At 42.6% G+C, this 16,141-nt stretch overlaps 1 protein-coding gene across 1 annotated transcript in view; it reads left to right on the plus strand.

Annotated features, from left to right (window-relative positions):
• Positions 1-16,141, plus strand: part of brsk2b (BR serine/threonine kinase 2b) — a 421,778-nt gene that overhangs the window by 198,949 nt on the left and 206,688 nt on the right. Inside the window, exon 2 of the mRNA XM_060911874.1 lies at positions 4,514-4,608. Within this exon, the coding sequence (XP_060767857.1) occupies positions 4,514-4,608 (95 nt within the window). The remainder of the gene's footprint in view (positions 1-4,513; positions 4,609-16,141) is intronic.

Here is a 16,141-nt window from a genome sequence, read left to right on the forward strand (position 1 = left end):
AGTCCAAGTCATTAAAAAAAAAATTCAAGTCAAGTCCAAGATTCCAACCACACCATTTGATGGTGGCTATTTCAGCACCATTAATATTAATTTGTTCCTGAACATGACGTATGAACAAGTGAGTGTGCATTCTCTTTATCAGGGAGTGTGAAGTATTCTGTCAGAGATGGTTGGGAGACGGATGTAAGTGCAGAAGAAGGTGTGTTTATTAATACAAGTGAAGACAGGTAAACAATCCAGAACGGCAGGCAAAATTGTAAAACAGTGAAACAGGCAATAGATCGAGCAAGGTGCAAACAGGCTATCGTAGACTCGGCAGAATCAAAGACAAGAAACAGGAAATCAGGGATCAGGAAAACAAACAAGGAAATGAGGCTTGGTAATGTGTCAGCAATGCAACTCAATACTTCGCAAAGTAAGTGTGTTTCACAGTTTTTATATAGGTGCGCTGTTTATGCCTCAATCCTGTGCAGGTGCGAGTCGTTTACAGCGCGCGCGAGAGTCCACTTGGCAAGCGCGCTGTCCGGAGAGCTCCCAAGAGTCTATCTGATGCACGCGCCAAGGTGCGCAGATGTGACACACTTGCGCGAAATTAGTACGAAATTAATGTACATATAAATATCTTATGCCAAATTATGATGGCATGTTACAAAAAATAAAGAAAAAATCCGAGTCCTTGTCTCCAGTCTGAATGCAGTTAATGCACGAGTCCGAGTCCAAGTCCAAGTCATCAGTGCTGAAGTCTGAGTCGAGTCACGAGTCCTTAAAATTAGGGCACAAGTCGGACTCGAGTACTACAAGCCTGTGCGTAGTATAACATTTTTTATCATGCTTTTTAATACAGTAATCTGTCAAGTTGATAAAATAGTGACAGTGTTTAGGTTAATGTGTTTGCCTGTGTATTGAGGAAAAAAAAAAAAAAAACCACCCATGCCCACAGTTTAAACTAGAAAGGCACTTGGTAGAGTGCATACCTCCACCAAGCTACATATTAGAATATCCAGATATTTACTACGTTTACATACATATCCAGATTTACATGAAAATCTAATCAATTCTTCCTTGGCCCATGGCTCACCTTTCCTCAAAATTTAATCAAAATCCATTCACTACTTTTTGAGTTATGTTGGGAACAGATAAGCGAAGGTGAAACGAAGGTTAAAACATAACCTCCTCCAACAAACTTGGAGGAGATAAAGATAAACTGATAAAGTACTCATCCATTACAGTTACCGGTACAATTCACTTTAAATTAACTATTATTCATCATATAATTTGTATAAAAATACTTCCTCAAGACCCTCAAGTATTGAGTCCTCTGGCAGTGTGTGAAGTGCAAGGTCTGCTTTTTTGGCTTGTGTGTGAAACTCTCACATGACTGTTTGAGTAGTGTGTTAAATGTGTAGTTACGTCTGCGGTCTGAATATCGAGGTGTGCAACTTCGGCTCTGAGTGATTAACACCTGGTTTTGACATCAGCCTGTGTGGTATGTCTGGTGGTATATCACAATCTAATGCACTATTCTAGATGCTTCGAAGTATACAGAACCGTCTACTGTGTTCATAGAGAGAAATGCAAACAGATATAGTATATCAAATATACTGTCTCAGAGGATGGGCAGTATTTGATGAGAAAGCCTTTCGCACTAAACAGAAAGGAGAGGAGATTGGAGCAGACACAGGATACGATCAACAAGGCTATCAGTCGATGGCAACTGGAGAGTTCACGAAAACTAAAATTGTGAATGAACTACTGAGGGTTTTTTCATGGGTTGTATTATCTCAAGTAATAATACCAATAATACCAAAATAATCCCAAGGCTTTTGGCAACATATAACATGACAGCAAAGTTTAGATATAAATTTCCATTGTTTGAAAAAAACAAAAAAACAAAAAACTGAATTATATATTTGTTGACTTTTATACAGGGTGGTATAGTGGTGCAGTGGTTAGCACTGTCGCCTCACAGGAAGCAGATTCCATGTTTCATATGGAAAAGATATTAAAAAACATGCAAAAGTATGCACCGAACAGCATTATTGGTTAAACTAGCTAGCTAAAGTAAACTGCTGTTGACATGACGTGCGTTTTTAATGCAATTTCCCCAAATATTATTTATTAGTGTGAATTTTGTCAACGAACATTTTGACGATAAGTTTTCATTGATGACCTTTTATTATATGACTAAATTATGACGATAATGTAAATTTAAAGACATTTGACAGCCAAAATTACAGCAAAACCTCTGCTTATTTTGTCCTGACGAATAAAGATGAGATGAAACAGCTGGCTCTGATCGGGCAGACAACTTAGTTAAGTATTCATTCTTATGTGAAAGAAGTATGTGCAGCAGGTCTTCTTCTGTTTCCCTTGGCTGCTTACGGAGCACGTTACTTGTAACAAGCATGACGTGAAAAAGTTCTCAAAGAACAAAAAACTTCAAGCAAAATAAATAAATAAATAACTTTGGGCGGCACTGAAGTGGTTAGCACTGTCACCTTACAGCAAGAAGGTTCTGGGTTCGAGCCCAGTGGCCGACAGGGGCCTTTCTGTGTGGAGTTTGCATGTTCTCCCCGTGTCTGCGTGGGTTTCCTCTGGGTGCTCTGGTTTCCCCCCACAGTCCAAAGACATGCAGGTTACATGCAGCTAACTGATGGCTCTAAATTGACTGTAGGTGTGAATGTGAGCGTGAATAGTTGTTTGTCTCTATGTGTCATATGCTCCAGCTTGCCCGCAACCCTGCACAGGATAAGCGGTTACGGATAATGGATGGATGGATGGATGGATGACTTTGTGAATCCAGTAATGACAGTTACATGTTACAGTTGGTTCATTAAAATTTCAGTCAGAAAATTGTTACTCCTAACCTGACCATCTTATTTCCGTTAATGCAATACCTAATGCATGAACAGTAAATAGAATGTACCATTACAATATCAGACAAGGGGATATTTTATTCAAGCAAAACCACTGATGTAGGGTGTCAGTAATGGCGCCGACAATCTGAGTTCGGAGCGGTCTTCAAACATGGCCGCCACGGACTACAAACCTGTCAGGGTGTAGGTGCTTACAGATGCAAGCGCAGGGGCGAGCAGGTGCATCGCAAACTGGCAGCTAAATCCAAATCGTGAGACAAATGACGAAGTCAGAGTAGAGCAAGGGTCGGTCAACGTGCAGGCAGTATGTCAGAGATCAGGCGAAAGTTCAAAGTCAGAGTTAAACAGAAAATTGGGTCAAAGTCATGGAGAGTCAATAACTAGGAACAACAGCTTGATATGGTCAGGAGTGGAAACACTGAGCAATACTTTGCAAAGTGCGTAGGTGTTTGCTGTCTTTAAATAGGGGGAGCTGATTACCGGGAAATGTGGAACAGGTGTGTCCTCAGTATTCAGGAGAGGAAGGACGGTGTTGTGCTTGGGGATTTGTCGTCCATGGTGGCCATGTTTGGAGGCCACTCCGAACTCGGATTGTCGGCGCTATTAGTAACATAAGGGGGTACCTCTTATCTACAACACAATATAAATAAGTATCAGGGCCAAACATTGATATTAATGTTTAACAAATTAGTAAATTAAAAGAAAAATCAAACCTACACTGAACAACAACCTACAGTGTCTTACTTCTTATCTATCCTTACTTCTCAAGGAAATTTTTTTACAGCCAGGAGAAATATCCTTCAGCGAAATCCATTACAGTATCATGAAACTGTCTGAAAAAAATTATGACTAAAACCAGTGACTAAATCTTGACTAAAACAAAACTAAAAAGACTAAAATGTGACTAAAACTGAATTTAAAATTCTTGTCAAAATTAACAGACTTATGTAATTCAGAACTACTTTTTATAGTGCACTGTGACCATTACACCATACTATTTTAGTCCATATGTATCTTTCTACCTTGAGAAACGTCTGTTAAAGGGAATTGCACAGAGATAAAATATTCATTTGGTCCCTGGATGCAGGATTTTACATCTCCTCGCACCTTCAACAGGGAATGAAAGCGACATTGGCTTTACACTGCCCTTCAGGCTCTAATGACACATGGACATAAAAGAGAGGCAGAGATACATCAGGTGTATATAACCCCTCAGCCCTCTGGGGAAGTCTGTAGGGAAATCAACAGTTTGATATGCAGAGACTGGCTCAAAATAGAAAAAATAAAAGCATGGCGGTAATAAAAAAAAATGCAAAGCCATGGCATTTCGAGATGGCGCGTGATATATAGTTGCTGTGCTGTCGGACTGAGTGAGGAAGCAGCGTCTTTTTTATGGTTGCTGTGACAGAAAGCTGTTCAGGGATTTCCTTCATTGATCTGGCCTTGTTTGTGTTTATGTATGTTCTCTGACATTTTGAAAAGTGCGCCGGCGTATTTATTTTACGCATGATGGAGAACATTTTCATTTCAGATGAAAGTGCTGAGAGAGGATCTTTATTGCCACTGAGCATTCTTTTGATGAAACTTTTTTTAACCTTTTTTTTTTCTTTTCTTTCATCTCCTCTCTTTTGTCTTAGGCTTGGTGAAGTTGGGGGTTCACTGTGTCACATGTCAGAAAGTCGCCATAAAGATCGTGAACCGGGAAAAACTTAGCGAGTCAGTATTGATGAAGGTAAGGTCATTTTATGTGTTTGGTTTATGCCCATGCCTCTGTTTTTATGCCATTTATAAACAGATGTACTTGATAGTAATACAGTCACCCTTCAGACAAACACAGTTCTTACAATGTTTCAGAGTAACATTGTGGCATTATCCATCAATCATAATCAGGGATAGTTTAAAAATATTCCTAACCAGTGTCTGGAAAAAAATATTCCGATATGACTTCAATTTTAAACTCACAGATCCTGCATTTCTCAACTATTTTGTGAGTAAAAACACATGCAACCTTGATACTACTCACAAAAAACCCCCAAAACACCCAAGCTGATTTATAAGAGGCTTCATGGAAGATTGCACTGAATTTGCCATGGCTATCGAGAACATTTACTTTGTTAGGAACGTCATTTACGCAATTATTCTTTCTAAATCATCTGTAACACACCCATTAACAAATTACAAACGCAAATTAGTACTCATTATCTGGGATCTTAATAAATCAGGGGCTTAGGATGCTTTCAAATGTATTAAACCCATTTACTGGGTATTTGTTTTTTTGAGGTTTCACACTATATATACACAACCCCAAATCAGAAAAAGTTGGGACGGTATGTTGAAATTTAAATTAAAACTGAAAAAATGATTTGTAAATAATTTTTTTCATCAGTAGTGCACTCAAAACACTGGAACAGCACATTGTTTGATGTTTTACCTTATTTTTTTTTTTTTTTACTCAAAATAAACACATTTCAATTTTAATTCTTGTAACACATTTAAAAAAAATCGGGATGGTAAAGCATTTACTACTTTATAATGCTGCCATTCCTTCTCACAACAGAGAGAGACTGAAGACACCAAGTGATGAAGTGTTTCAGGTGTTATTTTGTCCCATTCTTCCTGCAAACAGGTCTTAAGGTGTGTAACAGTACGGGATTGTTGTTGTCATATTTGTTTCAAAGTTCTCCACACATTCTCTATGAAATCTGGGTATGACTTTAAACTGCAACCGGTGGTGAGTCTCAGGTTCGGAAGGACTTGAGTATTGGGAAAAGTGGAGTTACCCCTTAATCACCATTGCTCCCAGGTCCGCTCTGACCTGGCATGGTAGCACCTGCCTGGGTTCCAGCTAAGGGTTAAATAGTACATCACCAATAAGGCGCTGGCAGCAGGACGCTTTTCGGTGCAATGTGGCAGATGAGCCCAACAGGGTTAATGGCACACCACCAGATGGCATGCGGAAGGCCAATGATGGCATCAAATGGTCAATGGATGGCATCACTCGGCAAGTCAGTTGTCACTGCGGGGCAACTTCCATACCAGTCAGGTCTGTGGCACTTTTGTGCACCACTTGGCATCAGGTCTGGAGGTCTAGAGAGACAACATGATGGGGGCACAACATTGTTTGTCTTACCTTACTGTTCAAAGTGCTTTGTTAGGAGAGGAGAATAGTATACGAGCGCTCACGAGCCCAGACGTTCCATGGTGGCTTGGCCGGGCCGTCACTCTTTTGCTCTGGTGTGGGCCTCGCGGCCCACATCTGCATTTCTGTGCATCCTAATGAAACAGTCATCATCGCTAGCGATGGACAGCTGATAACGACACATTCTCTGTTGAGGACAGAGGGGACCGGCACCCTCTTCTTCCACAGCCATGCCTTTGTAATGTGTACAGAATGTGGTTTTGCATTGTCTTATTGAAATATACTTGGAAAAGGTGCCATCTTTAAGGCAGCACATGTTGCTCCAAAATCAAAAATGTACTTTTCTGCATTAATGCTGCCATCACAGAAGTGTAAGTTACCTTTGCCAAGGGCACTGACACAACCCCATACCATGACAGACCCTTAGATCTTTCCAAAAGTCATTTTGGACTTGTTGCTGGTAACAGTCTGGATGGTCCTTTTTATCTGTGGTCCAGAGCACACAGCATCCATTTCTTCCAAAAAAAGACCTGGAATACTGATTCATCTGACCACAATACACATTTCCACTGTGTGATTGTCCATCCCAGATGCATCAGAGCCCAGAGAATTTGACAGCACTTCTGGACATAGTTAACGCAAAGTTAGCATAAGGCTTCATTTCTGCACAGTAAAGTTTTAACTGGTATTTGTGGATGTAACTCGGTATTGTCGTGCTTGACAAAGGTTTGCCAAAGTAATCCTGAGCCCATGTGGTTATATCAGCTATAGATGAATGATGGTTCTTGATGCAGTGCCATCTAAGGGATCGGAGATCACAAGTGTTCAGCTTAGACTTGCGCCCTTGTGCCTTATGACCTGCTGACATCACATATTTGAAATCACATCATTATTTAATTGTTTTACCTCATTACTTGCCCTAAATTGCCCCCGTTCCATCTTTCTTTGGAATGTGTTGCAGGCCTGAACCTTAGGAATGGATGTATATTAACAAATGAAATGAAGCTGACCAGACAAAATATAAAATATTTTGGGTTCATACGGTCTGCAATGGGCGGCACGGTGGCGTAGTGGCTAGCATTGTCGCCTCACAGCAAGAAGGTTCTGGGTTCGAGCCCAGTGGCCGATGAGGACCTTTCTGTGCGGAGTTTGCATGTTCTCCCCGTGTCTGCGTGGGTTTCCTCTGGGTGCTCCGGTTTCTCCCACAGTCCAAAGGCATGCAGGTTAGGTTAATTGGTGGCTCTAAATTGACCGTAGGTGTGAATGAGAGTGTGAATGGTTGTTTGTCTCCATTACCCCTTTTCCACCAAATCAGTTCCAGGGCTGGTTCGGGGCCAGTGCTGGTGCTGGTTCACAACTCGTTCAACTTGTGAGCCAGCTGAGAACCAGCTTGCTTTTCCATCGCTCGCGGTGCTAAGAGAAGACACGTCAGTTACGTCGCTGTATACGTCAGTTACGTCATTGTATACGTCATTACGTCGTTGTATACGTCATTACGTCGCTGTATACGTCAGTTACGTCGCTACATTTGCATAAACCTTGGCACGAATATCGAAGCAAAAACAACGTGGAAGAAGCAGCAGCAACAACAACAACAATAATGGATGACTTTGCGTTTGTACAGCTGCTGCTTCTCATCGCTTAAAAATGGCGATCTTTCGCGGTCTTGTTATTGTTGTCGGTCTTAACAACTCCGCCCCCCCCCGAGGTAAGCGGTTCTTTCCTCTGGCCCAGCAGAGAGTTGGTGCTAGCCTGGAACCGGTTTTTCTGGCCCCAGAGCCAGTTCTTTGTCAGTGGAAACAGAAAACCCGGTTCCAAACTAAGCACTGGCCCCGAACCAGCCCTGGAACTGCTTTGGTGGAAAAGGGGCATATGTGTCAGCCCTGTGATGACCTGGCGACTTGTCCAGGGTGTACCCCACCTCTTGCCCATAGTCAGCTGGGATAGGCTCCAGCTTGCCTGCGACCCTGTAGAACAAGATAAGCGGCTAGAGATAATGGATGGATGTTTGTTTGCTTTTTTATTTGTGTTTTCCATACCATACAAATTTTTCTGATTTGGTGTTTAAAGTAAAAGAATAAAAAAAAATTTAAGTAATGTTGGCTGAGAGACATGTAGGGTGAAATATGTATTTATAAGAACTCTTTCAGTCATTGATCAGATATACAAAGACAGAAAAAGGTAAGCAAAACTTTGTGAAACGTGGGTAGACATCATAAAATGTACTAGTTCAAAGGATTTTTTGTATCACATCCAACACTTATTATCTATTGTTGCTTGTTGGTGCAAATATCTGGAACACATCGCGTTCTTACAGCTTTGTCCTTTGTTTTGAACTTTTTGATTTAGTCTGCACACGAAATGTGATGTCTGTGTTCTCACCTGTCAATGGAGCTCATAAAGAGGGACAACACAGCAGGGTTTCGCTACAGTGGATCATCATGATCCACATATTTGATTTGGCATGGGTTTTACACTGCATGCCCTTCCTGATGCAACCCTCCCCAATCTATCCAGGCTTGGGACCGACACTAAGTATGCACTGGCTTGTTCAACCCTAGTGGCTGGATATTTTACCTAACCTGCATGTCTTTGACCTGTGGAGGAAACCAGAACACCTGGAGGAAACCCACGCAGACACAGGAAGAACATGCAAACTCCTCACAGAAAGGCCCCTGTTGGCCGTGAGGTTCGAACCTGGAACCTTCTTGCTGTGAGGCCACCGTGCTAACCACGACACCACCGTGCTGCCCATTAAGCTTTATAGATGAAACACTACATATGTGAAAGCAACCAGAGAGTTTGTTACATATCCAGTAAATTATTTTGACAGGGTCTTTCCCCTCAATTTAATAGCATCACCTCTTTTTAATGATGATGATGATGATTAATAGTAGTTGTAGTAGTAGTAATAGTGTTATGGTTATTGATATTATTATTAGTAGTAGACTTTCTCCCTGCAAAGTTTTTTGGGCTGCACTAAGGACAAATGTAATCTTTGTGGTGCTAGACAGCTGTCTAGGGTTTCTTTGGTCCACATAAATTGATTAGCATGGATGCTCTCACCCCCAAATATAATTTTTACTGTGGCGCCATCTTCCACAACAGCTTATGATCAGATGACCAACATGAAATCCCACAGGCCTGAGAATTTGACGTCGATTGTTCAAAGTTCAGCCGAGGTTAGCCGCAAACTTGTGTTGTCATCCTCAGTTTAGAATGAGGCATCCCGGTGTGGTATATATGGGATGTGACAGCTTTCACTCTGGCGAGCAATGTAAACAGTGACTACTGATGAGTGTCTCAACGTGCCGCAGCACTCTCTGCCTCTTGTCCTTTTGATGAAAGTCAGTGCCTATAAAAAGAACCTCTCTCAAATCTACAGACACACTCACTGCGCCACACACCACACACCCATAAATACATTCGCTATTCCTATCCACATCCGTGTGTTTGAACTAATTGATCACTTTTCGAAAACCATGCCCAGGGTCTGATGGGAAATGAATGGTCCGTAATCTGATTAAGGGTAATTGTCTTTGATAAGGTGCAGTCGCCATACCTAGGAACAACCAGATGTGACTGATTTGAATTTAATTGATGTAAAAGTGGATGCAATTTCATGCCGCCCCCGAGCCTTGCTCTGTTACACGCTTTGTTCCAAGTGACACGCTCATGCACGTGTGTCGTATGAGCAATAACAGTTTCTCCTCATATGACTTGCTGTCTCATCGAGTGAACATCTATTACCCCTGAACGCCCATGACGGTGCACTGCTTTTTGTGAGCTACTGACAGAAAATGAGCACATCATCATAGACTGGAAAAATCAACATGACCAAACCTTTGAGTAACACAAATAGAGATTTGATGCTGTCTTTAGCTTGGCCATGTGATCATTTATGTTGATAAAACTGCAGATATTTAGATTTCTTCCCTATGACAACTTCACACAGCCTCTCGTTGTCTACAAAAAGGTTCTTGTGCGTGCAGCATTGTGATTCCCCCCACTGCCTCTCTAATATAGACGACCAGCGATGCTCTTCTCTTCTGAAAAGGTCTGCTGAATCAGCGAAACGAGCGATTTGCTCCCAATTACTGGCTTTTGCAGTTTCTGCTGATGCCCTTTTTTATGCTAACAAAAGGTGAGGTTTCAAATGGAAAGAACACCTGAAAGTTTTGACCCACTTATTATTATATGCCATCTCTAACTGTCCTCCTATTGGCTTCATTATATGGTTAATGGCTCATTAACTTCTGGAAGACTGTGGGCCGATTGGGATGTAGATAGAGTTGATTGGCTGAAGGCTGTAATTGTATGACTGGAGTCCCTGGGCTCTCTTCCCCAGCTGCTCTCACTGTTCTTGGTAGGAGGTAAAGCCTGCCTCTCCATCTCAGGAGACGTTGCTTATTTAATTCATTTCTGTAAGGTGTTGTCTGATTACACAAGGGAGCTCTAATCTGCAGCACTGGGATTTTAATGGAGACCATGTTTATATAGATGTACCCAGTGGTGAGCCCTGCATTTCAGGTCATATTCACTCAAATAAGGATTATTTGGATAGTTAAGGCTTAGGGCTTGTGCTACTGTAGCCATATCAGACGCTCGCTGGCCGTGCTGTGAAAACTGTGCATGCAGATGCTCATCTAAAAGTTTTTACATCTGTCATTGCTTAATGCTTGAATATTTTCTAATCATTAAAAAGCTTATAACCTCTGCTTTCCAAAGAAATTTATCTTGTTCAGATCTGTTCAGTACTTTGGGAGTAACGGCAGGTTGAAATTGGGACAACAGAGTGCACTCTCTGCTTGCGCGATGTTGGGAAACTGTCGGTGCTTTTTGAGTCACGGTAAAGCAGTCAGGCTCTCTCTCTTGTTCTTTTGGTCATTACCCAAAGCTCATGACCATAGGTGAGAGCCGGAACATAGATCGACCAGTAAATCGAGAGCTTCGCCTTTTGGCTCAGCTCCTTCTTCACCATGACGGACCGGTAAAGTGACCGCATCACTGCGGAGGCTGCACCGATCCACCTGTCGATCTCATGCTCCATCCTTCCCTTACTTGTGAACAAGATCCCGAGATACTTAAACTCAAGTGGAGACTTGAGGCAGGACTTCTCCACCAACCTGGAGAGGACAAGCCACCCTTTTCCAGTCGAGAACCATGGCCTCGGACTTGGAGGTGCTGATTCTCATCCCAGCCGCTTCACACTTGACTGTAAGCTGCCCCAGTGCATGCTGAAGGTCCTGGTTTGAAGAAGCCAACAGGACAACATCATCCTCAAAAAGCAGAGATGAAATCCTGTGGTTCCCAAACAGGATTCCCTCCGGCCCCTGGCTGCACCTAGAAATTCTGTCCATAAAAATTATGAACAGAACCGGTGACAAAGGGCAGCCCTGCCGGAGTCCAACATGCACTGGGAACAGGTCTGACTTACTGCCTGCAATGCGAACCAGACTCCTGCTCCGTTTGTACAGGGACTGGACAGCCCTTAGCAAAGAGCCCTGAACCCCATACTCCCGAAGCACCCCCCACAGGATACCACGAGGGACACTGTCGAATGCCTTCTCCAGATCCACAAAGCACATGTGGACTGGTTGAGCAAACTCCCATGAACCCTCGAGCACCCTATGAAGGGTATAGAGCTGGTCCAGTGTTCCACGACCAGGACGAAAACTGCATTGTTCCTCCTGGATCCGAGGTTCGACTATTGGCTGAATTCTCCTCTCCAGTATCCTGGAGTAAACCTTCCCGGGAGGCTGAGAAGTGTGATTCCCCTATAATTGGAGCACACTCTCCGGTTCCCTTTCTTAAAAAGAGGGACCACCATCCCGGTCTGCCACTCCAGAGGCACTGTCCCCAGCCGCCACGTGATGTTGCAGAGGCGTGTCAGCCAAGACAGCCCCACAACATCCAGAGACTTTAGATACTCAAGGCAGATCTCATCCACCCCCGGTGCCTTGCCACTGAGGAGCTTGCAAACCACCTCAGTGACTTCGGCTTGTGTAATGGATGAGTCCACCTCTGAGTCATCAGCCTCCGCTTCCTCATTGGAAGACGTGATGGTGGGATTGAGGAGCTCCTCTAAGTATTCCTTCCACCGCCCGACAATATCCCCAGTCGAGGTCAACAGCTCCCCACCCACACTGTAAACAGTGTCCCCCTCCTGAGGCGCCGGACGGTTTGCCAGAATTTCTTCGAGGCCGACCGATGGTCCTCCTCCATGGCCTCACTGAACTCCTCCCAGTTCCGAGTTTTTGCCTCCACAACTGCCCGAGCTGCGGCACGCCTGGCCTGCCGATACCCGTCAGCTGCCTCAGGAGTCCCGGAGGCCAACATGGCCCAATAGGACTCCTTCTTCAGCTTGACGGCATCCCTTACTTCCGGTGTCCACCACCGGGTTCAGGGATTGCCGCCACGATAGGCACCCTTGCGTCCACAGCTCCGAACAGCCGCATCGACAATGGAGGCAGAGAACATGGTCCACTCAGACTCACTGTCCCCCGCCTCCCTCGGAAGCTGGGAGAAGCTCTCCCGGAGGTGGGAGTTAAAGACCTCCCCGACAGAGTGCTCGGCCAGACGTTCCCAGCAGACCCTCACCATATGTTTGGGCCTGCCAGGTCTGTCCGGCTTCCTCCTCCGCCAGCGGATCCAAATCACCACTAGGTTTGGATTATATTAAAGAATAGAAATTAATCTCATTTCATTATCTCTAGCCACTTTATCCTTCTACAGGGTCGCAGGCAAGCTGGAGCCTATCCCAGCTGACTATGGGCGAAAGGCGGGGTACACCCTGGACAAGTCGCCAGGTCATCACAGGGCTGACACATAGACACAGACAACGATTCACACTCACATTCACACCTTTGCATTTCAATTCAATTAACTGGAAATGTTTATTGAATGTGGCTCACATTTTTTTTTCCGAGGTTCGTCTGTGAATAAAGCTGTGAATATTATAATTTCTATTCTTTAATATAAACACTAGTATTTATTAAAGAATAGAAATGATAATATTCATTTCTATTCTTTAATATATACTAGTAGGCTATGTAGGCCTTTGCATTTCTCAAAAGTAGGCCCTATTTTTAAGAAATACAAAGGCCTACATAGCACAAAGAAGGTCTCATCTCATCTCATTATCTCTAGCCGCTTTATCCTTCTACAGGGTCGCAGGCAAGCTGGAGCCTATCCCAGCTGACTACGGGCGAAAGGCGGGGTACACCCTGGACAAGTCGCCAGGTCATCACAGGGCTGACACATAGACACAGACAACCATTCACACTCACATTCACACCTACGGTCAATTTAGAGTCACCAGTTAACCTAACCTGCATGTCTTTGGACTGTGGGGGAAACCGGAGCACCCGGAGGAAACCCACGCGGACACGGGGAGAACATGCAAACTCCGCACAGAAAGGCCCTCGTCGGCCACGGGGCTCGAACCCAGGACCTTCTTGCTGTGAGGCGACAGCGCTAACCACTACACCACCGTGCCGCCACAAAGAAGGTATTAGAAATAATCTTTTATTACTTTTTTATTGAGTGTACCTATTTAATGTTTTTACCATATTAGCATAATTAATACTAATTAAATGCTAATTTGCATAATTTGCTTTTACTAATTTTTCAAACTTTGTATTCAGTACACAGCCATCTATGTGCCTGCCAATTTCCATGTAAATATCTTAAAAAATAGAAAAGTTAAAGAAAAAAAAAAAATATATATATATATATTGGGAAATCACTGTGAGCCAGTAAGCCACAGTCTACCAACACTACAATCAGGAGAGTTAATACCCGTAATAAGTGCCTAACCATGAAGAAAGTGTGCCTCATCATGCAGAACGATAAAAAAAAGTAATATAACTTACCAGTGGCTCTGTGCCAGCAATGACATTCCCAATTTTCTTCATTTATCCTCCATAAAAAGCACATCCGCCAACAAGTTCGGCCCTCTATCACAGCAATATTTTTGAAATATTTCAATTTTGTTTTATAGGACACGCAGACAGGGCTGAATTTGTTGACTTGATTTCAGAAGCTCACACTGTCAACTCAAGAAGTGACACTGGCTTGACATAAAATGTTTGATTACATACATCAAGGCAGGTAACGGTTAGGCTACAGATGGTATTGGCATTCAGTGGTGTATCTTGGCCTGGAGCGACTTTTTCCCCGAAAATGGTTCCATCCATTGGAAGTGAAAGCATGAATGGTTGATTTCACTGTCATACAATAATGATGCTGCTGTTTAGTTGGCCACATGAGACCTGGTCATTCCATATTAATTCAACCATCCAGCTTCTTGCCAAAATCTGTGTGTGGACAAACCAATGTGTGTGTATATCAGTGTGTATATTTGACTAGTTAAAAAAAAAAAAGACTAAAATTAAACAATTTTGCCAGGAAAATTTTCTAAATTTAGCTGATTTGATATGGAATGACTCCCCTGTTTAGCTTCAAACCAGTGTCTGAATCTGCAAGACTGTATCTACATTAAAGGAAATCCTGATAATCTGCATATTTTTTCAGATTTTAACAATGAAAAGTAAAGATTATGGTACTTATAGAGATTACCTACAACAAGCATGGCTATTCTATGATACAAGAATGAATAAATTACAGACATTACAAAAAGAATCTTAATCCTGTTCACTTTATTATTATTAGTAGTAGTAGTATTAGTAGTAGTAGTATAAATACGCAGGTGATTATAGAAAATTGTGCACTGATTGGTTAAGAAATTCGGATTATTTCTCGATAATCACATCCAGCAACTCGGCAAAATGGCAGCCAATCGCTTCATCACCGTAAGTGAGGAAGAATTACTAAGTATGAAAGAAAACACCGTTCCTTAAAGCACTAAAGATGCTACAAAGTTTGGTCTAAAACTATCCAAAGGTAAGGTGGAATTGTGATTTATTTTATTTGTTTCAAAACAAAGTATTTTATGTGAGTCAGCGTAAATAAGTGACAGGCCTGCACTGTGCCGTTATTACATTTGCATTCCGCTTTTGAAGATTGAAATAAAATATTTTTTTTATATGATTTAAAAAAAAATCATCTGTGTATTTATACTAAAACAATTATCCACCTAAGGTGAATAATCGGTATTATTCTATCCACATTCACTGGATATGAGCAATCGTGCACTCTGATTGCCGTGGCTACCCTACTACTAGGATATCAGCTCATATACCATGAGTAGAGAAAAGCAAAATGGCAGAGCGTGTTGCTGAACCAACCGAGGACGAAATAAAAACTCTACTCGAAAACAAAACCCCCAAAAATACAAAAAAAAAGAGCAACAAAATATGGAATAAAAGTATTTCATGGTAAGAACGTATCGTTTTTTATTTTTCAAGAATTATTATTATCGTCACATTTTTCAGAAATTGCTACTGTCATTTCGCCGGTTTGTTTACATTCTAAGCGGAAATTATTTTGCCGGGTGTTTTGTATAAAGTTTTTTACTTATCGAATTTGCAAAAAATAAAAATAAAAAGGCTCTGTTTCTCAAAAGCCAGCGAATGTGGATAGAATAAAACAGTTATTCCACTCAGTCTCGTCGTACATGGCTTATAGCCGACTCGGTGCTACGCGCCTCATCGGCTATCAGCTCATGTACGATTCGATTTTGTGGAATAACTTAATTATTCACTGATATTCACTTCGCCTTCAGCGAATTATTATCTCATCTCATCTCATTATCTCTAGCCGCTTTATCCTGTTCTACAGGGTCGCAGGCAAGCTGGAGCCTATCCCAGCTGACTACGGGCAAAAGGCGGGGTACACCCTGGACAAGTCGCCAGGTCATCACAGGGCTGACACATAGACACAGACAACCATTCACACTCACACCTACGGTCAATTTAGAGTCACCAGTTAACCTAACCTGCATGTCTTTGGACTGTGGGGGAAACCGGAGCACCCGGAGGAAACCCACGCGGACACGGGGAGAACATGCAAACTCCGCACAGAAAGGCCCTCGCCAGCCACGGGGCTCGAACCCAGAACCTTCTTGCTGTGAGGCGACAGCGCTAACCACTACACCACCGTGCCGCCCCTGAATTATTATTATTATTATTATTATTATTATGTAGGTCTTCATTTGTTTTGAAAA

The sequence above is a fragment of the Neoarius graeffei genome, chromosome 27 (assembly GCF_027579695.1).
Source record: "Neoarius graeffei isolate fNeoGra1 chromosome 27, fNeoGra1.pri, whole genome shotgun sequence".
NCBI lineage: Eukaryota > Metazoa > Chordata > Actinopteri > Siluriformes > Ariidae > Neoarius > Neoarius graeffei.